Source organism: Perca flavescens, chromosome 14 (genome assembly GCF_004354835.1).
Source record: "Perca flavescens isolate YP-PL-M2 chromosome 14, PFLA_1.0, whole genome shotgun sequence".
NCBI classification, from domain to species: Eukaryota; Metazoa; Chordata; class Actinopteri; order Perciformes; family Percidae; genus Perca; species Perca flavescens.
In genome coordinates this window covers 9,873,168-9,899,029 of record NC_041344.1, presented here as the reverse complement: position 1 = coordinate 9,899,029, position 25,862 = coordinate 9,873,168, and the positions used below count along the sequence as shown (strand labels likewise).

The 25,862-nt window shown below is 40.0% G+C and overlaps 1 protein-coding gene across 2 annotated transcripts; it reads left to right on the top strand.

Moving 5' to 3' along the window:
- Positions 1 to 916: 916 nt before the first annotated feature.
- Positions 917 to 22,581, top strand: sfpq (splicing factor proline/glutamine-rich). Of its 2 annotated transcripts, XR_003694263.1 has the most exons (12): positions 918 to 1,945; positions 2,673 to 2,861; positions 3,057 to 3,358; positions 3,455 to 3,550; positions 4,064 to 4,260; positions 4,433 to 4,517; positions 4,677 to 4,788; positions 4,901 to 4,949; positions 5,433 to 5,539; positions 21,456 to 21,504; positions 22,168 to 22,252; positions 22,448 to 22,581. XR_003694263.1 is itself a non-coding variant. In XM_028597808.1 (10 exons), the coding sequence occupies exons 1-10, from the start codon at positions 1,112 to 1,114 to the stop codon at positions 8,549 to 8,551; spliced, it is 2,082 nt and encodes a 693-aa protein (XP_028453609.1). In that variant the 5' UTR covers positions 917 to 1,111; the 3' UTR covers positions 8,552 to 19,403. The 2 variants fall into 2 exon arrangements, 1 of the variants encoding a protein (XP_028453609.1); XM_028597808.1 differs by lacking the exons at positions 21,456 to 21,504; positions 22,168 to 22,252; positions 22,448 to 22,581 and adding an exon at positions 8,441 to 19,403 and having other exon boundaries at positions 917 to 1,945.
- The last annotated feature ends 3,281 nt before the right edge of the window (positions 22,582 to 25,862 follow it).

Sequence of the window (25,862 nt, the reverse complement as noted above, 5' to 3'; positions counted from 1 at the left end):
TCAACACGTTAACACCAAAAGACTAAGTGAAAAAATATTGCAAACCAGGGAAATACACATTTGTGTTAATTAAGTTATAATCAAAGTTATTCCTTGCCTGATGGAAGGCATCAGATTATATCAAAGTCAAATGGCTCATAAAGGCCAAGTGGTCAAAAGTCATTTTTTTATTAAGTCTGAGTTCATCAGTGACTCCAGTCCAAAGCCCTGCCTTATAACATCCACTAGCAGGAGGTCAAAGGTTCCTTACCTTTTTTAAATATACTATCTCATATAATCTTACCTCTGCAAACATACTTAATCTACTCGTTTGCAATTAATAAGCATATTTCAGTAACTACAACTATCAAAATATATTCAAAAAGGTTGACATAAGTGGATTAGAGTATAAATGGCTACACTATTAAAACTCAGTTAACTCAGATTAAAGAAAGATTTACAGTCGATGCTCATTTTTAGCTTGAAGGCTAATGTTGGTGACATAACTAGGATCACTGTGTGGCATTTTGAAACAAACAATGTAGATATAGCACTAAAATAAGTGGCCATGGTTAATGGGTTTGGGGGAAGTGATTGGCCAAAAATTTATTTTTGAACTGAATGGTTCTATTTGGCAAAGGGAGACACATATGATTTCTGTATATCTTATGTCTCATCAAGATCAAATGTGGACAAAGCCAAGCCCAAAGGTTTAAGTGGTTATACATGTATGCCTCTTAAGCTTGCAAAGTTTTTTCTTTTAGGGTACACTATACTGTGCAGTTGTTTTGCAACACCAAAGAGTAATATGTTATTAACGTTTTCCTAAAATCACTGAAATCAGACCCGAATGAGAGACCGAATTATCCAAATGAACTGGATCCTTCAAAGACGTCCGACGCCCCTGGTGACTCCCATGGGTGGCTCCTATGGGTGGCTCCTCCTGCTGAGCGGCGGACCAATGAACTAATCGGGGCGGCGCTCTCCGTCCTGGAGAGAGAACAACTCCTCCAGGCACAACCGTTAGTCGCCATTTTGAGGAGCTCGACCAGCAGTTAGGAGACCGTTGTTACGCAGCACATTTATAACGTTTTTTGTATTTTAATTATAGGGTTTGTTAATATAAGGATCAATGTCTCGATACAACAATAATCGCGGCGGCTTTGGTATGAATAATTTTCAGCAGCGCAGAGGCGGCGGTGGGCCCGGCGGTCCGATGCGAGGTGGGCTAATGGGAAACCCACATTTCAGGAACCATCCTTTCCAGAATCAGAACCAAAACAGAAGGGGAGCAAATAATAACTTCAACAGATCGCCTAATCAGGGACCACAGACTCCCCAGAAGCCACAGTCGCTGCCTATTATGCCTCCGCCGAGTCCTGGCCCGGCTCTCACCATGAAAGGCCCAATGCAGCAGCAGCAGAAACCGGACCCGGTCCCAGCCCCAGCCCCGACCCCGACCCCGGCCCAGCAGACACCGACAACCCCTGCGCCTCAGCCGAAGATTCAGTCGCCACCGCCGAAACCTAACATGACCTCCCCTCCACCCAACGCTAAACTGGAACCCAAGAACCAGCAGCTGGCGTCCCCGGTAGCAAATGCTAACGGACAGCAGCAGCAGAAGCAGCAGCAGCAGCCTCCACCACAACAGAGCCCGAAGCCTGGCCCCCAACAAGGCCCGAAGCCTGGCCCCCATCAAGGCCCAAAGCCTGGTCCCCATCAAGGCCCGAAGCCTGGCCCCCAACAAGGCCCCAAAGCTGGTCCCCAACAAGGTCCAAAGTCTGGCCCCCAACAAGGCCAGTCTTCTGGTCCTTATCAAGGCCACAAGACAGGCCCTTATCAAGGCCACAAGACGGGCCCATATCAAGGCCAGAACTCAGGGCCATCGGGGATGAAGCCCAGACATGAGCCAGAGAAAATGGCCACAGACAACGATGCAGCCGAGTCAGATGCGAGCCAGTCAAAGGTCTGTTTTTATTATTTTTCTATGTATTTTCTGCCGTGAATGGTATCGACAGTCGTTGTTCGCAAACGTTAGCTAGCTAGCTTATTCAGTACGGGCAGTACGCTCGATTTGAAACACAGTGCAGTCCGAGAAGGCGGAGTGTTTGTTTATAATATTACCAATATTACTCATCGTCATATTTATATATTTAAAGACAGAGTGTAAGAGCGTCTTATTGACTTTTCTTTAAAATAAATAAATACTAGATGAGCTTTGAAATCTCATATCTCTCGCTCACAAACATATCGCTGTTTATGGTGGTACAAGCGGTGACGAAAATCACGCGCACCATAGATTATTCGCTTTTAGCTATCCGCCATCTTGTCTAAAATCCGTCCATGCAAAATGTGTTCTGGTAAAACAAAGAACATGCAGGATGTTTTTTTTTTTTACACCGACTCCCATGTTTCTTGAGTAATCTCTTGTACGCTAGGTTGCCTTAAATTAATACAATATATAGCTACATATACAATATAGATCAAACTTATTTGTCCTCTGAGCACCCACAGTGAATGGGGGATGGGCAGTATGTTACGTGAGCAAGCAAACAAAGACAAAAATATTTTAACATAAACTAGCCATTTAGTCTTTTCTTATTTGTGTTCTTTTCTGTTTACATTTATTTGGTGTAGCACATCGATTAGTTTTTTTTTTTAATGTTAACGTTACATCGTTTATCAATCGACAGGCGTTCAGGGCAACACTCTCCATGCTGCTGAAACCCGGTGAGAAGACGTACACACAGCGGTGTCGTCTGTTCATTGGAAACCTGCCCAACGACATCACAGAGGAGGATTTCAAGAGGCTGTTCGCAAAATACGGAGAGCCTAGCGAGGTCTTTATCAACAAAAGCAAAGGCTTTGGTTTCATCCGATTGGTAAGACATAAACTCCTTAAATGTACCAGATTTTCATAGTTTTGTGTAAAGATTACTACAATAGATGCAAGAATGTGAGGTCCAGTTTTACATCTGTGATGTGTTGTTAAGCACTACTTTCAGTGTTACAATTTTGTTATGTTGATTTCGTGTTTAACAGATCCCTTAACAGTAATTACATGTGGGTTCTTGTAGGAGTCCCGTGCACTTGCAGAGATAGCAAAGGCAGAGTTGGATGACACGCCAATGAAAAACCGACCCTTGCGTGTCCGATTTGCCACACACTCCGCAGCTTTGTCTGTGAAAAATCTGTCACCGTTTGTTTCCAACGAGCTCCTGGAAGAAGCTTTCTCACAGTTTGGAATGGTTGAGAGGGCCATTGTAATCGTAGATGACCGCGGGCGTGCCACAGGCAAGGGTATTGTAGAGTTTGCCTCCAAACCGGCAGCTAGAAAAGCCCTTGATCGGTGCAACGAGGGTGTCTTCCTGCTAACCACGTAAGTAAAGGCAGACGTGTGCATAATGAGTATACGCCTCAATTAAAGGTGCTTGAAACTGTTGCTTATTCATTTTCTTTGTTTCACCCTTTTCAGGTCACCCCGGCCTATTGTCGTTGAGCCTCTGGAGCAGTTTGATGATGAGGATGGTCTTCCAGAAAAATTGGCACAGAAGAACCCCAGATATCAAGCGTAAGCAAATCACTGTTTGTCCCCACCCATTTTGTTTTGTAGGGATAAGTAGAGCCATTTTGATTTACATAAGGTTAACTTGCGATACAATCCTCTTTTATTATGCATATTATCTTTGTCATTCTATAGGTCATTGATTTGTGAACAACAGATGGTGTGTTTGGGGGGGGAGATGAGGTTCAGGGATGGCAGCTGTTACGAAAAAAAATCAATCTTCTGTGAGGAGTAGCAGATGTTAACCTGTGTAAATCAAGGAGAGGTAGAGAAAGGATGTTGTCTGTAGCCTTCAAAACCCAACATTGGCAACTAGCACCTATCCATATTGCTCACCGTATGAAGTGGACTACTAATCACAATATTGTCAGCATTACCATACTGGTTAAATGTTTTGCAACTGCTGTTCACTATAGAGCATTTATTCCTACATTCTTTTGAAATGGCATTATTCTTGGCTAATCAGTATATTGTGTGGATACAATCAGGTGATCTAACATTGGTATATTGTGTCTATAGTGAGCGTGAGGAGCCTCCTCGTTTTGCTCGTCCCGGCACTTTCGAATACGAGTACTCCAAGCGCTGGAAGTCCCTGGATGACATGGAGAAACAGCAGAGGCAGCAGGTGGAAAAGAACATGCGCGAGGCCCGTGAGAAGCTGGAGAGCGAGATGGAGGACGCGTACCACGAGCACCAGGCTAACCTGCTCAGACAAGGCAAGTGTAGTGATGTCGTTGTAGGGTTTGAATAAGCACCAAGGGCCTGCAGCTATTAGATTAAATTTTCTGCTATGTATCACTAGAAAACATGCGTGTCACTCACAGGATGTCGAGTACCTTGGTGTTCAAGTGCCACAATTACATCTGTTGTGTTCATGTTTCCTTACAGATTTGCTGAGGCGACAGGAGGAACTGCGGCGCATGGAGGAATTGCACAGTAAGGAGATGCAGAAGAGGAAGGAGATGCAGATCAGGTATTTATTAAGTCTATTTGGTAGTTGATTGAGGCAGATAAAAGTCATGTGGTCATAAACACAATACTTCTGTTGTTTTTTCTAATGAGAGATGAATATAAAATCAGATTTGTTCATTTGATGCTAAACATGGCTCAATGTTTTCCATTTTGTAAACAGACAAGAAGAGGAGCGGCGCCGGCGGGAAGAGGAGATGATTCGCAATAGGGAGATGGAAGAACAGATGCGCCGCAAACGTGATGAGAACTACAGGATGGGCAACTTCATGGATGTGAGTTAAACTTTACACTAGAAAACAACTCTATTGCATATATGCAATGAAGCAAGCTGTTTGATAAATATTGGTCCAATTTTAATTTTTTCTTTTGTCTTTTTCATTACAGAGGGACAGGGAAATGAGAATGAATCCCGGTGGCGCTTTGGGCATGGGTGGTAAGGTTTTTTTTTTTTAGTCAATTCATTGAGGTTTTTTTTTTTAAAGGGGGGGGAGAAACTATTAATGGGCTCTGAGAGTGAGCTCAATCTCATCATCTCTATGTATAAGGTGATTCAATTCACAGTGCTGGAGCAAGAGCAGTTCATTGGTCTTAAAACGCCAAGCCATAGTCACAACATGTTTCTTTGCCAATAATGGTGTTTTTGCAAGCTTAAACAGAGGGGGCAAAAATACACCCGACAACTGTAAAAAAAAAAAAAAATATGTCAAACCAATGTTGCAAGGGGGGATAATTCGAAGATGAGTTGACCAAACCAATTCAACTAATGCGTGATTCTCTTTTGAAATAATACTACGGAATTTTGTAATTACGTTACATCAGCTTTGCAACCAACATGCTGCATTAGGAGTTTGTCTGAAGTGTTTATTTCAAGTGCAGTATATGTATTTGACTATGTTGTTTTTTTTTTTTTTGTTAGATATGCCCTTTGGTGGTTCCAACCAGAAGTTCTCCATGGGTGGACTGGGCTTTGAAGGACAGCAGGGAATGGGACCAGCTTCAGCAGGCTTGATGAGCAACGAAATGGTAACGTATCCCACCTTTTGGATGATCAGTAGTTAATGTAGTCTGTGTTTGGATTTCCTTATTGTTGGAGAAGCTCCCAGCTGAAGGCCAACAACATGAAGGCCAGCTGGCCAAGCAGGATGGGAAGTTATGAGTGTTTTGTGCTCCCAGCTGTCTTCGGGTGGCTTGTTGGTTGTTGAATGAGAGAAATGCTGCCTGCGTGATAGGGTTTCTTTCAAAGGTAAGCCAAGCCCCCTCAGTTACTTTCACCTGAGTCTTACAACTTTTTAGCAGCGAAACCGTCAACCTGCACTAAATCATAAGAAATTGTTTTCCAACGTGCTCTGTGTAAGCTGTAGACAGACTTCAGGGGCTCTGCTCACTATTATCACACCGTTTGTGTAGTGGATTGCTATTGCAAGCCCTGTCTCATGTGAGCTGGACAGGCACCTTTTCTTGACTGGAGTCAGAATGTCATCTACCAGAGTTTTTCCCCTTAACTGTTGACAGTGTGCTCATTTAGTTTTAAATGACCTTTTTCATACTGTTAGCAGTTTTATGCATATTCTGTCATGCGAAGAAAGAAAGTTGTATATGAACAGGCTACGTGTATTTTTGGGTGGCAGTGTGAAATCCTGTGTAAAACTCCTTTTGTGCTACAAGCCAATTTGAGACTTGAAGTAGGTGTGTAGTTCATTTTCTGGACCAGCAAACTTTTGCTTCTCATCAACATCTTTTTGAGCATTTAAAATGCTTTAGTGCAGGCTGACGGTGTAAGGCATTAAATCTTGGAAACAATTGTCTAAATTGTATATTACAGCAAGATAAATTGATGGGGGCAGGCAAAGCCTTGTGACCACTTGTGTTTAGGATGATATTGGGGAATACTGGACTAAACTTGAAATCTATGCTTCTGGCAGAATTGTAGTACCAATATTGGGTTGGTTTCTGGATTATAGTTGACTGTAAGAACGGCTAAATGTGTGTATTAACATTTTAGGTGAAATGAAGCAAAAGCGTTTCCAGGATACTTAACATATTACTCGAGCTTTGAGGTTTATATGCAACCTTTTGTACTAACTGTACAGTAGAGATGGAATCGACTGTTCGTCTAAGACACCCCAGGCGCGCGCACACACAGATCAATTCACGACTTTTTCATAACTGGCAAATGTGCTTTTGACCGCTACTAAACGCTGTGGACTAAACAGAAAAGCAACATGATGCTAGCCAACACTGATAGCCTGGAATTGGACTCTCAGCCTTGTTTGCACGTTCACTCTCGTTAAACAACCGGTTCAAGCTTCAACACACAAACCACGTGGTTGCATCTGCCATCTGGTCACCATACAACCATACTGCACCTAATGTTGTTTTTTTTTTTTTTTTTTTTTTTTTTTTTTTAAGTTCCACACAGAACCTTGTGACGTCTGTAGTAGTCTTGCACGTGTTTCCTATTTGTACAGTAGCATCTAACAGCGCTGTAGCAAATGCGATACTGCCCTTGTCGGAGAAACATGTTTCACCACCACCGCAGAATCAAGAGGAAAGTTATTTTTACAGCAGGATTGTTGCACAATTATTTTTTATATTAATAACTTTTGAAGATTTTAAAATCAAGACCCATCTCTACTGTACAGTATATGCTTAAATTTATAGAACTGTTTTGTATTTGAAAAATGGTGTGCCTCACATTAGTAGCTTTAAAAAAAAAAAATCTACTTTGTTTATTCATGCTAATATAGCATGCCCTCATAATGTAGTCCTTGCATTGAATATGAAGCACCATTTTCTTTTACAGTCAATGTAGAAAAGGCTTTCTTAGATCTAAAAATCTTTTTTTAGGTTCAAGCTTGTTGGCAGTGTTGATGTTGGCGATGCATTATTTTCACAATCCATGAAGTTGCATGGAAGGTGCAAATTGACAGTTTTATAGTCCCATGAATGTGAAGCTCAGTAAAAGTGTTATAATATAGTCGGCTGAGCAGATTGTTGCAGATCTAGTTCAGGATATATTCTACATTCATACATACTACGTTACTTTTGTATGTTCCGTTCTTACCATATTGTTCCACTGTAGCCTTGAGCCACCTCCTGTTGGAGTTTTGGCTCTTGAGACTTTCATTCTTTCTCACACTATTTAAGTTTCACAGCGTGTCTGAACTGGCACATAGTCATTTCTTGTTGGAGAAATGGTTGTGCTGAATGTCTTGTGAATGTTTACATTTTACTATGCCGATAGTCTACACATGTATTTCTGGTACAGTCCCTATACTTCAGATTCTGGTCACATTTGGGGCAAGTTTTATTTTATTTTTTTCTCCATTTTATCAATGCAGTGCCATAAGAGGTGCTGTGAAAGCTGGACAGTAGATTAATACACCATCATTTCTGTTTAGGAAACATTGGAACTAATTAAGCATGAATTGGTTTTTTTATGGCCATTCATTTCATTATTTTTTTTTCCAAACTTCTAGGGAAATGTAACTAAAGAATGTTTATATTTTTTTATGAATACCTCTATCAAGACGTTGATATGTTGCTATATTCAATGATCTTGGGGGAAACATGGGCAGCATTTACTAAATGCTAGTCCTACGAAGTAGTAAGGCTAGGCTATAGGCTAGTCTTGGCATGCACTGGAGAGACCATACTAGGTAGGCAATGACTAACGAAAGCATTACCCTCTCTTCCTTTTCCGTATGTAACCTGTGGCACCTGTGGACCTTCATATTGGAACGAACGGTTTCTTCGGATGTGTCTCCTGCTGGTTGTGTTGTATACCTCACAATATAAAACAAATCACCTCTATTGGCGTACCTTTTTATACACTTCCATATGGACATGAACTTTGTGCTTGCACACTTAACCCATATCTTACCACCACTATCTGCCTCCCTGGCAAATTGTCCCCCCCCACAGCGCAACGAGCGCTTCGCCCAGGGTGGTCCTAGGGGAATGGGTCCTGGTAACCCTGGGTTCGGCAGGGTCCGCGAAGAGTTTGATGGTCCGGCTAAGAAACCCCGTTTTTAAACGCTGCTCTTTGATGCTCCCAGCAGCACCCTTTGTATAGATTCTCCTCAACAAACATGTTGAGTCGCATTTCTTGTATTTAAGTTTAAATTGTTGCTACATTTTAGCCTGACAATTTACTCATTTTATGACGAAGTCAATATTTTCCTTTTTTATTTTGTATTGTCAGTAGTATGGAAAGATGGGACACCCTCGTGTGATCGTTAGTTCTTTCTGACCCATGTATAATTTTTTTTTCAGATGTATTATGCTCTGTGAGTCGCCGTGAAGTGATAACTGTAACATTTTTCTCGACCTTCTATGGCTATGTTTTGTGCCATACATTTGGAGTCAAAGCATGTATTATAATAAAGAGACATTGGTTCTATCAGGACAAACCGTTAACATTTATTCCCAGAAGTTGAAACATACAGTACGTTTGAAAAGCAACCAATTGCCAACAATTGGTTATTTGTAAATAATGTGGATACATCTGCCACATTAGGTCTTAAAGGGTCTATGTGTTATCTCTGCCGCAGTCCTGACCACCAGCGCATGCCGCTGCCTGGTGCAAATGCTTGCTACAAATGTCCCACTCCCATCCTTTTGCTTCTGTATTTTCTTGCCATCAAATTCAGATAACTGGCTGACACCGCCACAATCGGTAAACTCAACAAAAAAAGTCTGTGTACGAATCAAATAAGTGAGGACATGGCTAGTGCATCTAGGCACAGGTAAGACATTTAGCATCTGCTAAGAAGTCAAGAGACTATGTAAACTGAGACTCAATTTATATTTCACTCCACAAATACTGCCTCCCCTTTACGCTTTAAAGCTATTTTCAAACTTAAGTGCCTGCACTGAGTTGTTAACCATGTTTCATCCATTGGTACACAGTAACTGCTTTTTATAGTCATGCGTCAGGAAAGCTGAAATACTACATAGATCCTTTAAGAAAGTGTGTGTGTGTGTGGCCAAGTGGAAACCCTCTCGTCAGTCCACATCGTGCGTGTTGTGTGCACATTTGGAGGATATTGACGGTTTACATGCAGTCAAACATATGATAATAAAAAGGGATTGCCACGGCCATCCTCAACGGTTTTATTAGCAAAATAGCCAATTCTTGCAGATGGGCCGCCAAAATTAAACTTCCTGATACTGTTGGCGTCTTGGACCATTAGTTGAATGGATGAGATCACAATTTCAAAATTGGGCTCCAGAGTAAGGAATTAGGATTTCGATGACCTTGGTTTGTGTTTGTACATCTTGTAATGTTATTGGACATCATTGAGCTTTTATCCTTGGTTCTTCTTTTAGCATTAAGATAGATATAAAAATAATCAATCAATCTCTATTGATTGTGCCTGAGTGTGTAGATGTTGGCCATGTCTTTAAAAAGTGTAACTGTAAATAAGGAAGCCAATAACCGTAACCTATATAGTTGGCCACCGGTTACTGTTTAACGATTTAGACCAATGGTCCTTCACAAGCCTGCATGTTAATGTAGCCATATTCAGTTCAGTTATGGACTTATTTTTGGTTCAAGGTCACCAGTTTGTATGTTAAAGGAACACAAAAGGAAGTCTTTACTTCATTGACAAACTTTTATCTGACTCGAATGCCCGTACCATAGTTCCACTATTGGTAAGCATGAGTAAATGTGACTTTGCATGACTGGCAAAGGGCTCAGTTGGACTGGCTAACTTGCATTGTGGTCAGTTTTGAAGGCATGTTGACTACCAGAAACTAAATGTATACATTTGTTCCATCTATGGATCAAAATGGTAACCTTAACATATTTTTCAAAAATGTAGTAATGGAACAACGTTGTGCTTCTGACAAAGCTAACCTTTTTAAAGTCAACATCCCTGATAATGCTAATGCTATTTTAGAGCTAATGTTTGATAAAGCCAATGCCAGGCTGTTTAAATCCATCACAAAACGGAGAGAAAACAGACCGAAGGTATTTTGTCCATCACGTTAAACTGTAATCGTGTGTTTTGAATATTTCATGCCATTAGACTGAGGCAGCCTAAGGTGAATCCTTTATTTCTTCACAACAGAATCTTGAGCATGGTCTAATCAAATACATAGACCGTTTCACTGGCATTGCTAGGCAACAGATGTGGTCCATGTTCACTTCCTGTGTATGTTTTGATGGTCAGAAACTATTAATTTCCTTGGTTGCTGTGTGTGTAGTTTTCTTGAGCTGGCTGCAACAAAAACTGGGACACATTTAGAATGTTTACGCTTGAAACTGAAATGGTCAATATCCGTTAACGTTACGTTTACCTTTTATTCTCAGTGCATGGCTGCATCATTTATTTAATTACGTTTTTGTTATTGTAGAGGACTTGCCTTTACATCAGCGATTATTAACTTAAACAACATTGTAACTGTAAATGTTCAAAAGAGCATTGTAGAAGAAAAGGAATATGTATCAGATTATTAAATATAATACTTAGTTGCAGGCTGCAGCCCTATAATACATTTTAAAATGTTGCTGTTAATTCAACATGAATGCAGTCATGATTTTTTTTTTTTTTTTGTAGAGCTGCATGACACTAGTGTTGCATATCAGTCAGCAAACACCCGATGTTGGAAAACCGATAAATCCTACTTTTGCACAAGTTGTACTTTGTACTGTGAAGAGCATTCCTTGTGCTGGACCTGTAAGAAGACAAGAAATCCAGAGTTTGCCCAAAGCAAGGTAAACCGCATCAATATGGCGCTATTGCAGTGGAACATGTGGCCCGTCTCTGCTCTGCCTTTTCCCCTTTTTGTTATAGAAAAATTCCCATTCTCCAGTTTGTGAATTCCCCTTTACATCTTGTCACTTCACAAAAGGAAAACTGATTATTGGTTTAATAATCTAATACTATTTTACACTGTGAATTCTAATTGAATATTGTGTTGCACAGATACATTATGTAGCTGAATGCATAAACCAACATGGCTGAAAGAAGTATCTCTGTATTTATCTGTTGGTAAAAACAGAGCCTTACTGTGTTACTTGGGTACAGCCGGGGACACAGTGCTTTCATTGTATTTTCCTCAGATATGGCTTCAATTTGTTGTTTTCACACTGATTCATATCATTACCATTTAGAGCCCATTGACCAGCACCTTTCTGCATTTCAGGATACTATGTGTTAAGCTGTAGTTGCATTAATGTCCTCTGTGGCAATATTACAAGACTCAAGAGGCCACAAACGGTATTAAAAGAAAACGGAACATTTAACAATGTTAATTATACGCCTGTCATGGCTGCCTTCTGCCCAAGATGCGCCTTCAAAACGGGGAACAATTAAAGCATAATTGAACAATTGACTTACCAAATTTGTTTTTAATGTTGATGGTGAGCTACCCTCTGACATTTGGATCAAAGATTGTAACAAAATTCTGTAAATTGTAAGGCCTGCTATATAAATAAACTGTCAAATTATGAACATGTTATCATATGAAAGAACAACTTTTAAAACCCTCATTAAGGGCTTCCTGCAGCTGAAATTAACATTTTTACTCTGCTGCCCAATCTGGCCTCTCCCCATGAATCATGTCAGTACCTGTTCTGAGGTATTTTGACATCCCTTTGGCAGCAAATGGACACTGGCTTGCCTCAGCAAGCATTTCTCAGAGTTGTGTGGTAGGAGGAGACGGGCTGTAAAAGTGAGTGTAAGTATTCTTGTATTAATTACAACTTTTAAGATTGAGCACATTTCATTTTAAAGTGTAATTGTTTCACTTGATTGTTATTTTTTTATTGTTTTTATATGGAAATGGAGAATATGATGAGAGAGATGAAGCAGGGCTCTTTGTTTTTTTTTCCTGGCACTAGCTTGACTGATTCTGTCGACTGCTGAAGGTGTATTTACATTATGTGTAGTTGACAAAAGTCTCCTTACAACAGTACAGCTTTTGAAACTTTTTTAATAATGCTTACATTTTTAAGACCAAAAAGAACAAAGTGGCTTTCAGTCTTAGATTTGGAGTCACTTGTATAGTGGTCTTTTGTAAATGATAATTGTCCAATGGCTGACTTTGATCATCATTTGGACCTACAACTGGATGACCGCAATGCATCCTGTAGTAGTTCTGTAGCTTTAAAATGTTTTGTAGCATTTCTCCTGTGCACCGTATGATGTACCCTGCACTATAACTATAAATATAAGGATTGCTTTGTTATAAAAAATATCCAAAGTAAATCCTCTCCTTCATTTGGCATCTGAAAACCCTGCAACACACATCTGAAGTGGCTGCAAAACGGAAGACTACAGACATTGGTAATAGAATTGGATATCATGGAGTGTTCATCTGTAATGTTGCGTGTGTTTGTCATGTACATTTTTTCTTTAACAGGTTTGACCAGCTTTAAAGATTTGTGGCTGTAGTGTGGAATCAGGAATGCTTTAGAAAAGAAACCTAAACACCGGACTTCTTTCTTAAGGTTCACAATAGGATAGTCAACTTTTTCTTGGTTGACAAATTCTACTTACTCTTCATTTAATGGACTGGTCCCTGGGGGGGGGAACTACGCTTTTTCCTGAGGCCAGCATTTTTATTTTTTTTATTTGCCATGGAATGGATGAATATTTACTCTATGGTACATGATGAGGTGCCTATTTATCTGTGCTCTGCACATTTGGCATTTTCTTTTCTGGTTGCAGAGAGTTAGTGTGTAACTGGGTAAAACACTTCACTCAACACTGGCGCTATTTTACCCAGATGTCCAATCACAGTGAAGGAGGGGTGGGACAAGCGACAACAATTAAGTAAAAATGTATACAGCTGGCCACAGACCAGGGGTGCGTCCTCTCTCCCTACATGACTTAGCCTTCCCTTCATCCAGGGCAAGGACTCTACCTTGTGCCGACATTTTTACTTTTGCGGATATTCTAGAGAAGGCTACAAAAGTAACACCAGAGATTGTCCGACCAGTGAGAATTTGGTTGGACAAGAACATGTCGACCAACAATTGGAAGGTGTCAGCCCTCATTCACAACAGTACAATATATAGATGATTAAAACTATGATGCCAACACATTTACCTTTTTAACCCAGTGTCTCATGGATACACAGTTGGGTAATGGTGCTGATTTAGCTTTGTGGCATTCTTCTTGTGAGGTATTTTGTAACCCGGGAGATTGAACGACTACACAGTGTAGTTTTATTTTTTATTTTTTGAAAGACAAGAAGATGACTAAAATGCAGTTCCCCCTTGATTTATTTTTTATTATACCTCGCCCATTGGCAAATGGCCACTGCTGCTGTCGGACAAACACAGACTAGATCTAATGGCGCATTCACTTAGAACTTGTAAGATCATGGTGCAATCAAAGTTATTGTAAAAACTAGTGATTATTCATTTAACAGCAATTGATCTGGTAAAAGGAGTTATATTCATAAGCTATTGGTATGACATTTTAAATTTATTTAAATTTGGCCATATTGTCAAACAAGAAATTATTAAATGTCATGGACTGCTTTGTGCTCTATTTTTTTTGTTTATGCTCTATTTTTATTTATTTAAAGTTTCGGTTTAGGCACTGACACCTTTTTTGAAAGTATACTTTTAACTCTGGTGTTGGAAAAACAAATGATATCCAACCTTAGCTGTCACAGGAGGAGAGCATAGACTGTAGGCTTCCTTCAACCTGCCTCAGCTCCATCTAGGCTCCACCTCTTTGCCCATTTTTGTATTAGACGTCAGTACTGCGAAGATGGCGACGGCCTGACCCACTGGGAGCTGTCCACTTTGAGCTTCATTTTGACTCTTTGGGTGACGTCCCAGAGACTATGTCCATATTTTATAGAGAATTCTTAACAAATAAGTTTAGTCTGGAACCAGTTTACAACCATTTTTGTTTGTTAATCAATGCTGGTGTATTTATTTTTAAGATTACAGCCAAAAAAAGCTTTAATTTACCTAGCAACGTTCACCATTGAGGTTATTCCAGATTTGATTTTTGAATAGCTAGTTACGTTTATTTTGTAGATTAATTTTCTTTCTTTTTTATTAACAATTTTTACCTTTTTAACATACAATTAGCAACATGAACACATCCAGATGACCGCAACCACAACACTCAAGACCATCCAACAAAACACTAACAAAATTGACAACAAACCAAGAAACATGTATAAATGACAACACCATAAGCCCATCATGCACGTTTCTCCCTAGCACACAACTTCTTAGGAGCCCTCCAGAAAGCTCAGGCATTTTTTTAGTATAGACATCCAATCTAGAATATTTTTTGACATTTTTTTTCAAACGCTGCCACCCTAGCCATCTCACAAGCCCACTCTTGAATTGATGGCACCCCTTCATTCCTCCATCCTCTTAAAATAATCTCCAGTCCAGATATCATTAAACTAGTCTGGACCCAGCTTCTTATGTGCTTATCCACCTTCTTAGGATTGCCCCACCTCCCAGAACAAATAATCTTGGGCTGAATGGAACCTGGGTCCCTGACATAGGTTATCATGTATCCCTGTCCAATATTACTGGACCTTATCACAGGACCATAGGACATGAAGTAAATGGCCGTCCTCTATCTTACATTTTCCAACTATTTAGTGTCTTTCAGACCAATTCTAAACCGTCTAGAGGGAGTCCAATAGAAGCGATGCATAATCTTGAACTGATTGAGGCGTACCCTCAGATCGCGTGACATGGTTTTAATATTCCTACAGATTCTGTTCCACTCCTCATCATCCAGTGTAATACTCAGAACCCTTTCCCAGGTCTTTTTGAGGGCTGTCCAGGCTCCATCCCCCAGGTTCCACATAAGCATAGAATAATACCCCAAAGCCTCATGACCTTTCCATATTTCAACAACACCTTATCTAAACGTTCTGGTGTCTTCGGGGTTGAAGAACTGGAACCAAAAATCCCCCGAAACAGATGGCGAAGTTGCAAATATCTAAAATAAAAATGGAAAAAATTTTCAAATTGCTCTACCACATCCTCAAAGGATTTCAATATGCTACCAAGATCCCACAGTGTGGCAATTCCCTTTTCTAACCAATCCTTGAGCCTTTAATCACTTGTAAAGAGTGACAAGGAGAATGGCACAACAAAATACCTTTGGAGTCACTTATGTAGTGCTCTTTTGTAAATGGTGACTGCCAAGTGTCTGACTCAATGGAGAGATTTTTAACTGGATTTTCTGACTAAAATATAACATAATGGAAAAACTAGAGTGGGGCGGAAAGGCAAAAGTCAGACTTTGAAACTTTGAAGTTAGTAAGACAGTTATTTAAAAAGATTGAAGTTGAATCCACAGCTCACAATTAGTATTAAGTATTTAAGCAACATTATTAAGCTAATTTAGGGCTTTGGTAGTCAAAAAGATGTTCTCCACACAGCATCTGACATTCTGCAAAATAGTACAAGTGCTCATTGACGTGACCTAAGTGTAACTTTTAAAACTTGTAATGTTATGTCTGTGTGTTGGTGTTGTGTACAATTTGTTTTTCTTTAACAGGTTTGACCATCTTTAAAGGTGTTGGACTATGAGAAGGAACTTTCCAAACCAAGAAATTCAAAGTCTGTAGCTTCTTTTCTTGTTAATGAAACACTGTTGAGGACCAAACGGCACCTATTTTTGAAAGATACATTTATTGATTTATTACAGGTGGTGGCTCAATAGCTTAAGGCTGTAGTGTGACTTTATCATTTGGCCATTCTTCTTGCACAAATAAGATTGAACCGACTGTGCAAAGATCACTAAACCACCCCTACTGCAGCACATTTTGACTTTGTGACCTTTTGACACTGAAATTTTTTTTTAAGACTAGTTCATCATCAATATTTCTTTAAAGATAGCGCTTAACAGACTACACAGTAAGTACATAAGATTTGGAGCAGGGGAGTCCCCTCTGGCCAACACATTTAGACTTTGCGTAAAGTAATAATAGTATTTTTGATGACATTCTTAAAGCAAAGTTCTTTAGGAACTATTTAGCAACTCTATTCAGGAGATTTTAAACAGGTATGTCCACTTATATTGCCAACACATTTTGACTTTATTGGAGTAAAAATGTGAACCAAACGTTGATGCTGTTGGAGGTTCACTCCAATGTAGAGGGACAGGGACTTGTAGCAGCAAATTTTGATGGCGTAAACATGGAAATCAAAGCTTTGTCACTGACATTTTTCAAGAGAAGTTCTTTGTCGAGTTTTATATAATGGCAGATTTAAGCCCACTTGACAGTCTACACAGTGACCATTTAGGAGTTTCAGAACAGGGAGGCCCCTTATTGCGGACACATTTTAATAGAATCATTGGAGTAAAAATTGAAAGCAAAGCTTTGACAGTGACATTCTTTTAAAAGAACTTTAGTCAACAGACCATAAAGTAACTATATAACGTAGAGGTTCGAAACAGGGATTGTTCCTTTTGCAACTAGGCCTGGGCGATATGGCCAAAACTTCTATCCAGATATAGGTCATTTCATATCTCAATAATGTTATATATCACTATATAGCATGGTTTCTGCTAATTCAATAAATCTATATGAAATAACTGGAAGGTAAAGCCTATTTTTTTGTAAACTCCTGTGTGAATTAAATATGTGACAAATTAAAAGTACAGAGCATTTTCTCATTTTATTAAAAACTTAAGTGCAAAAAATATAACCTGCAAGAATCAGAATATAAAGCGCCGTCCAAATGATAGCGATAGAAACTATAGAAAAATATATGCGATGGGACATTTCAATATCATTTGACGACCTAAATCGACATATCGCCCAGCCCTAATTGAGTGACCTTCTTTTGATAGAACTTTATAGACAACAGAGGTTCGGAACAGGGATTTCCCCTTTTGCAACACATTTTGACTTTGTGTCATTGAAGTAATAATTAAAAAGCAAACTTCTGACACTGATATGCCTAAAGAGAAGTTCTTAATCGAGATTTGTTTAAAGGCCTCATTGCTTTTAACCCCGTCAACACCCATATTTGTTCTTTTGTGGAGAATTCCTGACCCTGAAAGCTGTTGGTAAAAACTGCAAGTAGTAGGCCTGACCGACCTATTCACCATCTACCTGAGGCAGGAAGTCCCATGCACCTTACGGTTGAAGAGAGGATGGTGTGTTTGTGTGTTTGACTGTATGTGTCTGTTTTTGTTTGTGTTTGAGCGTGTGTGTTGATGTCTCTGGGTAAATGAGACGTGAATTAGCTGCTGTCAGCCAGCTTATCAAAGACAGGCCGACCCAGTCCACAGTAGAGGCTCTTCTCTGCAGTTGGGTTACATTGGCGATGAGTAGTTCTGCAGAAGTCAGTGGACAGTAAAGCCTGGACTTGTTTGCACTGCAGCCAGAGGTATGCTTACACAGATCAGCTGCACAAGTAAGGTAAGTGTCCCATCCATGTTTACAATACAAGATGCACAGTTCTCTCAAAACTCTTCTCTGTCCTCTCTTACACCACATCACTGCTCACAGTGACGTTTACAGGGCTTCTGGCATCACACTTGCAAAGAATGGCATCACAGTGCAGATTTCTGTTCTTCAACCTTTTTGTGCGTGGATGTATAGCTCGTGCAGTGTGTGTGTGTGTGGTTGTAGTACTTTGGCTTCTCTGTATGTATGCATGAAAGGTACTATGTATGGACTGCTGAGTCACTGGTTCAACACTAGTTTCTAACTAGAGGTGTGCGATACAGTGCTACTGTCATGAACACTAGAAGTCAAGAGAAGAGTAACCGGTTTTTATTTTCGGTGCTTGAAGTATTCAAGCAACAAACATGTATTTAGTCATTTTTAAAGCATTAGAAAGCTACAACCTTGTACAACAGTACAAAATATATCAGTTCTCATTCAGCTTGTGCTGATTTCTTTGGTGATGTTTGCTGAACTTTTTTGCCAAATTAAAATTAGCTTTGGTAATAGGCAGGTTGTTTGCAACAATGAACGGGGGGGAGGGAGTCAACGAAGCCCAACTCATAGATGCCGTTTTCTACGGTCTGTTTTTTTTTGGGGGGGGTAGTTTTGTCTTTGTGCTGCACCTCTTTTACATCTTTAACAATTTAAATAGTGCTGATCAAAAACTACAGAAATGTATTTCTGGTTTGATACCAGTTTTATAGATTTGAGTAGCTTTTTGTCTTTTCAGAAATATATATATATAAATATAATAAATTTAAAGTACAGTAGTCCTAGTGTGGATTGTTGAACCATGGAAAATTCTAAAAATCATTCAAAATGTTAAAGAAGTTTGCACTTTCACTCAGTTATGTAAACATGGCATTGACCTTTAGTAACTGACAAAACTGCTCTATCTGTTGTCACCACTCCTGTCCTCTGTCTCTGGCTGTGAAATGTCTGTAAAAATGTAAACGATATGCTGTGGTACCGGGTTGGATCTCTTTGCAGCTTTGAAGTGAAACGTAACATACTGCTTGGGTTGCTCTGGGTGGGGATGTAGAAAATGTATACTGCTCAATGCAGTTTGCGGTTTTATCCGTAGACCACAACCTTTTGTGACTTCTTAGGTTTGGTTAGATGGAGTATTTTTTGTTTAATTTTTTTTGTCATGAAAAATGCACTAAACCCACACAAGTTATGACTTCATTTCCTGAGTTCATGTTTAGCAGTTTCTCTTCACTTTCCATACGTCTGTCTATAAACTTTGGATTTACTATATCACCTAGACCTTTCTTGGAGTCATAGCTTAGTCAACTCTCAACTCGACATTATGTACATTATGTAAGATTCAGTGTTACTTGCGCTTCCCAAGGATATCGCATTTTTGATCTCCATCACAAGTGAACGCCCATAAATCTGCTTAGGAATCATAGAAAAAAAAAAAACCTTATAACTTCAGTCCTGAGAATCATCACATTTATGAAGTTGTCATAAGTATCAAAGTAATCCAGTAATAGTTGTGTGTACATTCAGGGGTAAAACAGGAGCTGCTTATGCGAGGTACTAATATGCCAAAATGTAAAGAAGTTACAACCCGCATCGTAACAGTGAATCGCAACATTGTACTTAGTTTACATTCCCCAAAGCATCATGGAAACTGGTTCTAAAGCTTAGAGATGATGAATAGAAGTAGCATTAATAGGAGCAAAAATCCATCAATAACTTTTTTTTTTCGGTATACGTTTTTAGACGGTGTAACAGGGCAACGCCCTTCAAGATCTTTTCCTTGGGTAGAGCACCAGAGTCAAAATAAATATCTACAAACTTTAAAAAAAAAAAATAAAATAAAAACCTGATCTAAATGATGTTTTGTTGATTCTAGGTTTAAGTGGTTTGTAGAGCAGACATACAGATGCAGCTAAAATATATTAACTTTTTTTTTTGGTTATTTCACATCTTCTTGAAGGGATGGAAGGAGTAGAATGGAGACAAGTTGTTCTTCTGTTCAGACTGATCTCATAAAGTGGCGTATGTATGACACGCCAATTCGTATGCCATTTTGGCGTGTTATCATGACTCTTAATCTCTTTTTAGCGTGTTTATAAACGCTGTTTGGCCTCAATTGACGTACATTACGTGTGAATTATCGCCATCGTAGTGAGTAGTATGAAAGGACGGAAGTCCGGATGGGTAAAACACAGGACTTTAACCCAGGAGAGCCGGGATCGCATCCCGCGTGTGCCGTTTATCAACAGTGTTTTATTTTTTAATTATTTAATAAAGCCTTCCCCAATGTTCTTTTCCTAAACCCAACCGCTTACTGTTTTCCTAAGCGTGTGACATTGGTCACCATCCTGTTTTTTGTTTGTTACTACAGCCTTTCCCAATGTTCTCCTAAACCCAACCCTTTTTTTTTTTTTTATAATATAAATACAAGCGTGCAACGTTGTTGTTGCGATAGCACGGCATGTTCTTGCGATAGCACGCCACGTGGATGGCTCAAAATGTGTACAGATAACACGCTATTTGGCTTTAGGAAAGTGGAGTGTATGTTTACGCAAAGTCGTGATGCCATGTTGTTCTGTGGGAATCATTTTGCAGTAGTGCTGGACTTTATTGCTTTCCTTTCCTCTCAGTACATCTTACTGCTCATATTTTGTCACTCTTCATGTTAAACCTGAATGTCCTGCCAGTGACCAGCCAGTCATTGTGGAAACACAGTACATCACGACTGTGGTGTTTTCCTTTTGTAGCTCGTACGGAGGTGTTGTCCTGTAAAGGACCGTGGTGAAGTTCATGGTTCTCCTTGATCAAGAGGGAACCGCACTTTTCAGCCAATGCCATGAATCAAGCCCTGGAGGCTGTCGAGATGTATCTGTCTGCACTGTGATCCATTTTCTAACTAAGTCCTCAGTCCTGATTGGCCAAAATGTCCTGTCTCGGAGTGTGATGCCAGAATAACCCTTTTGGCCTCTAATGGCCTCGTCTAAAAGGGCACTGCCCAAAATCTGCACGACTGACACTGAAAATGACCAGGTCTCTACTTCTCTACAAGCTTCATGGTACAACTCCCAACTCTGTTTGGGGTTTTTTGCAGTGACACCCCTGATGTGTCAGTACGAAGTCCAGCTTCACATGGCTTTGTAACAGAATTACCTTCCCCGAGGTTTGCAACAGATCTCAACGTTGTTGTCATGAATTTGTCTTGTCTGCAATGGATCTTGCTGAGATGCCTTTCTAAAACCTGTATTTTAACTTTATTGCACAATGCATACAACATATTTGTACTTGTCACATTTACATACACTATTTTTTATAACGTAAGGTTCACATAACATCATAACCCATATTTACAACTAATACATACATACATTGAATCTTCACACTCGCACAAACACATTCACACAAAAAAAACACTCATTTTGTCTTTTCTTAAAGATGGCAACCTTTAAATAGTGTGTGTGTGTGTGTGTGTGTGAGAAATAAGGTAATGATAGAAACCTGCTGAACAGTTCACTGCCAGGCTCTCATTGTTTGTTTCTCGCCACAGGAGCCTCGACCAGTTGAAGGAGGCTGACAATCCACACCGTTAAGCCAGGGTAAGATCCCCAGTGGTTGTTATTATGCAATGTGTGGGCTTTGAGAAGAACCCAACAGTCTTTATAAACTAGATATACGTGTTTTCCTTTTAAGAGTCCTCCACCATATAGCTTTGCACTCCTGTACCATTCTCAAGTCATGATGGATGATTTGAAATACAATATCAAAATCGATGCAGCATACCCCGCAATTTAAAAAAAAAAAAAAAAAAAGAATTTGCTGAGCAAATTTAAATTGTGCTCTCATGAGAACTCTGGATTTCCAGGGTACTAGTAGCGGCTAATGTACCCTGAAGCCTCAAGCAGAGAAGAATCGGCCTACAGTGGAATTTTCAAACTTTTAGTCCTAAGACCTAATCGACTCTGCCTTAAGTGAAATCACTTGAGGCAGTTTCATGCAGGTCCCTCTAGAGTCATAAAAAGCTTCATACAACTTCTTTCATCCTGTAAACAAACTGATGGGTAAAATCGGTGGCCTCCGCTAACCCATGGTATAACAAACACACAGGTGTTGAACTTGTTTGTGTGGGACAACTTAAGACCGATCAATCATCCATTAAATGCCAGTCAGGGTGTGCAGGACATTTAAAAAGCAGTAAATGTTATTTTCTGTAAATTCATTGGAAAAGTAATAACAGTTGGTCTTTTCTTTCTGATTTGTAGGTAAAATGAAGACTGTCTGATACAATGCCAGAGCTGCAGGAGACTCAGCAACTGCCCTGTGGGGTGATGCCAGGATGACTTCAATGTAAGTTCCTCTGCAGTTAATCATTCAGATGCTGATGTGAAATATCTTTGTTATATAGAAACTAAATTAAATCTAGAAAACCTATACTGGGAAACACCTCATAAGCTGTGATGTATGTCATATTGAAGACCACACTGGCAGCTGGACTGTTTAATAATCTCGCAAAACTATTTTTTCTTTTGCGTCCATTTGCAGAGCTGCAGGTGGTGGTGCAGATGCAGTACTAGGAGGCATCCAGCAGGAGGACAAGTGGCTCGTAGTCCAGAGGACGGATGCACTTTTGTTTTTTTTTTGCTTTAAAGTTTTAATAATAAATTATATGAACCAGAGTTTTGTTTGTATTCCTTGCAATATGGACGATCACCCGTTTATGAGAGTTAATTTTAATTTAAATCTGTGGTATTGAGGTTTGTTAGAGTTGAAGTAGAGCTTTACGCTTTATAGCATGATTCATATATGAAGTCGAATATAAGTCGCAGCTTGTGGACAATTACAAAGAACCCATAGTTAATCAAATAACATGAAGACAGTTTAACTAAATTCAGTCATACTGATGCATTGTATATACCCTGAAATACTCTAGCTGAGCCCTGAGCAGTTGATTAACTACCACCTCAGCCTGCCTGACTTGTGTCAGTGCTCCTGTGCTGAAGCCAGTCCAGTTACAATTAAGGGTAAAGGTGCAATGTTGCTGCTGCTGCTGGATCACACTTGTATCCGGAGGTCTTGGCTGTCAACCCTGGAGGAGGTCCAGTCCAGAGGGAGGAAGGTGATACGTTTGAGCCCGAAGCTCACAGGCCTGACTGATGGAGGACGAATGTGGATCAGTTTGGTGTTTGTGGTCACCTGAGCTGCACTCTGGTACTCAACACTCTGTCAACAGGCTGCTAGCAGCCAAAAATACAAGACGGGTAACTCATTAAATGAAAAAACCTGTGAACTTACCAAACGATACAATCCACGGTGCTTAAGTGACAATGGCTTGTTGGAAATGCAAAACTGATCTTAAACCCTGAATGAAAAGGAGGAAAAAGCTAGTTAGCACCTCATTTTACTGGATCGTATGTTCCTAATCTAATAGGACGTGTCCTTTAAAAGAGCAGTGTAATTTGTCACTAATTATATGTAAAATGGAGACCTTTACTTTAGTGTACCCCCACAGCTAGGCACTCCATCGGTTTCCTGCTGAGAACCACGGCCTCAGATTTAGAGGTGCTGATCCTCATCCCAATTGCTTCACACTCGGCTGCAAACCGATCTAGTGAGTGCTAAAGGTCAAAGGCCGATGTTTCAGATGTGTTCATTTCAATTTAAAATAATGGACTAAAAAGTGGATGTTGTTCCTCTAGTTGTACTGTAATTGTTGAGGCCTGTTGTATTTTTCTTTTGCACTGACACTTGGAGTGGCGTTGCTGAACATTTCAAACCTCATCCATTACTTTTAGTGATCTGTTTCAACTTCTGTAGTTTCTACACACTCTTTAGTCCAAAATGTGGCTTCGAGGTGTAACCACTTGTGTAATGTGTGTCGGCCTGCAAACGTCAGCCTTACAACAATTTTTAAAAGTGTTTGTAAATACAAATTTTTGGCTGTAAATATATGGATGAAGCTACTCAACAATCTTTACACCTACGCACTGCCAAGGCCAACTGCAGAAGTACACACTGGTGTACAAGTTGGGAATCCTTGAATTAGTACACTTTATTTTTTATGTTTATTCCCATCTTACACAATTAACGTGTGTGCCGTTCCAAACTTACAGAAGTGTACTTCGACCACTCAAATCTACACTGACATACGGGTGATGGAAACAAAATTCAGACTAACAGGAACAGCATTAGTACAAAATTAGTACACTTTTAATTTAATGCTAATGTACTGTCTCTTAGTCTTAAATTGAAAAAGGGGATGGGGGGGATGTGGTCCCTTTAGGCACGCCCATGGTACAATTTTGGAAAACTTGAGGCTTGTACAGTTGTAATATGCTACAAAAACTGTGGGGCATACAGTATAGGTACCTCTTTTGTTCTGTACCCCAAGGGTACCCAGTATTTACAAAAAATAGATAATAGCGTCATATTTATTTTAAGCTCATTGTATCACATTTATTTTTCTTTCACATTCAAGTTCAACCAACACTCCCTTCACCCTGTCTGTTTACCACCTGTTCCCTCCGACTGTAAGATGACCTGGGGAAGAGGGAAAAGGAGAGAGGAGGTGGAGGAGGTGGTGTCCGCAGTCCACCTGACCAGCTCCAGCCATGCATCATTAATGGGCATGCATCATTGATGGTGTCCGCTGTCCACAGGTGGGGCGGTACAATCCCCTCTCAATTCACCTCCCTCCCAGGGCCTGTAGGTGCACATAGATCCAGGTCTTGGCAGTAGTCCACTCCGTCTGCTTGATCTAAAGTTCTTGTGTTGTTTTTGTTAGAGCCGTCCACGTGTGGCAGGATAAACCAGTTTCCAGTTTAACTACCAGAGGACATTTTCAGGTACATTCTCCTCCAGGTGTGACACAAACTCAGAGACCAATGAGTGGCCCTGCTGTTGCTGGAGCTGAACCCCCAACAGCCGTGCTCGGCCTGGGTTTGGACATCAGTGGTCAGTGGCATCAGAGAGCTGTCCGGAAGAGCAGAGCTTTGGTCCAGACCTACCTGCTCACCAGCTCTGTGCACCCTCCACCCACAGCAGGAGGAGGCTGGGGGACCAGGACCCCTCTGAGGCTGCCTTCACTAGTAGCTACAGCCAAGGAGCCTCGCAGGCGAAGCAGCATGGCTCGTCTCAGGTAAGCTGCACATCAGGCAGTAGCTGAAGGTTCAGTTTACATTCAAGTCTCTGAACCAAGCATCTCCAATTATAACAGTTATATTAACAATACTAACTGCTGATGTGAAGTCATTTCCCAAATCTTCAAAGACTTTTCTAAACATTGTGAGAATAAACTGAAAGTTGTTGTTTTTGAACTGTTGGTCAGACAAAACAACAACATCTTGAAGACATCGCCTCAGGCTCTGAAACTTGTGATATTTTGTATGATTATTCAAGAAAATAATTTATTGCGAGTCTTTGTTGTGTGTATATAATGCTTTACATATAGGTGATGTGCCACCCCACAAACTATTGTTTTAAAAAAAAAATATGGTTTATTAAGAGACAATATTTATATCTACTTTCTTTAAAAACATTATTTAAATCACCCGCTTAGTGTTTGCAGATTAAATGGTTTCCTGAGTCTGACTGAGGATCTGCCTTGATGAATAACATGAAGATGAAAATAAATAAATAAATAAATAAATAAAAGATAAAATCAAATTGAATCATCTTAAAGGAATAGTTTAACATTTTGGGAAATAGGCTCACTGAGTTAGACGAGAAGATCAATACCAAGAGTATTTAAGAGTGTCAGGGTTAGTGTGTGTGTGTGTGTGTGTGTGTGTGTGTGTGTGTGTGTGTGTGTGTGTGTGTGTGTGTGTGTGTGTGTGTGTGTGTGTGTGTGTGTGTGTGTGTGTGTGTGTGTGTGTGTGTGTGTGTGTATGTGCATGAGAGAAAGAGTGTGTGTGTGTGTGTTCTAACAAACAGAGTAAAAGGATAAAGGGTGTTTTTTTAA

Bases quoted from the DNA above. Each gene is read 5' to 3' on its own strand.
- sfpq (XM_028597808.1), top strand. From the start codon at position 1,112: ATGTCTCGATACAACAATAATCGCGGCGGCTTTGGTATGAATAATTTT. The intron at 1,946-2,672 runs GTCTGTTTTTAT...ATCAATCGACAG, and splicing joins CAGATGCGAGCCAGTCAAAG to GCGTTCAGGGCAACACTCTC. The intron at 4,789-4,900 runs GTGAGTTAAACT...TTTTCATTACAG, and splicing joins GGATGGGCAACTTCATGGAT to AGGGACAGGGAAATGAGAAT.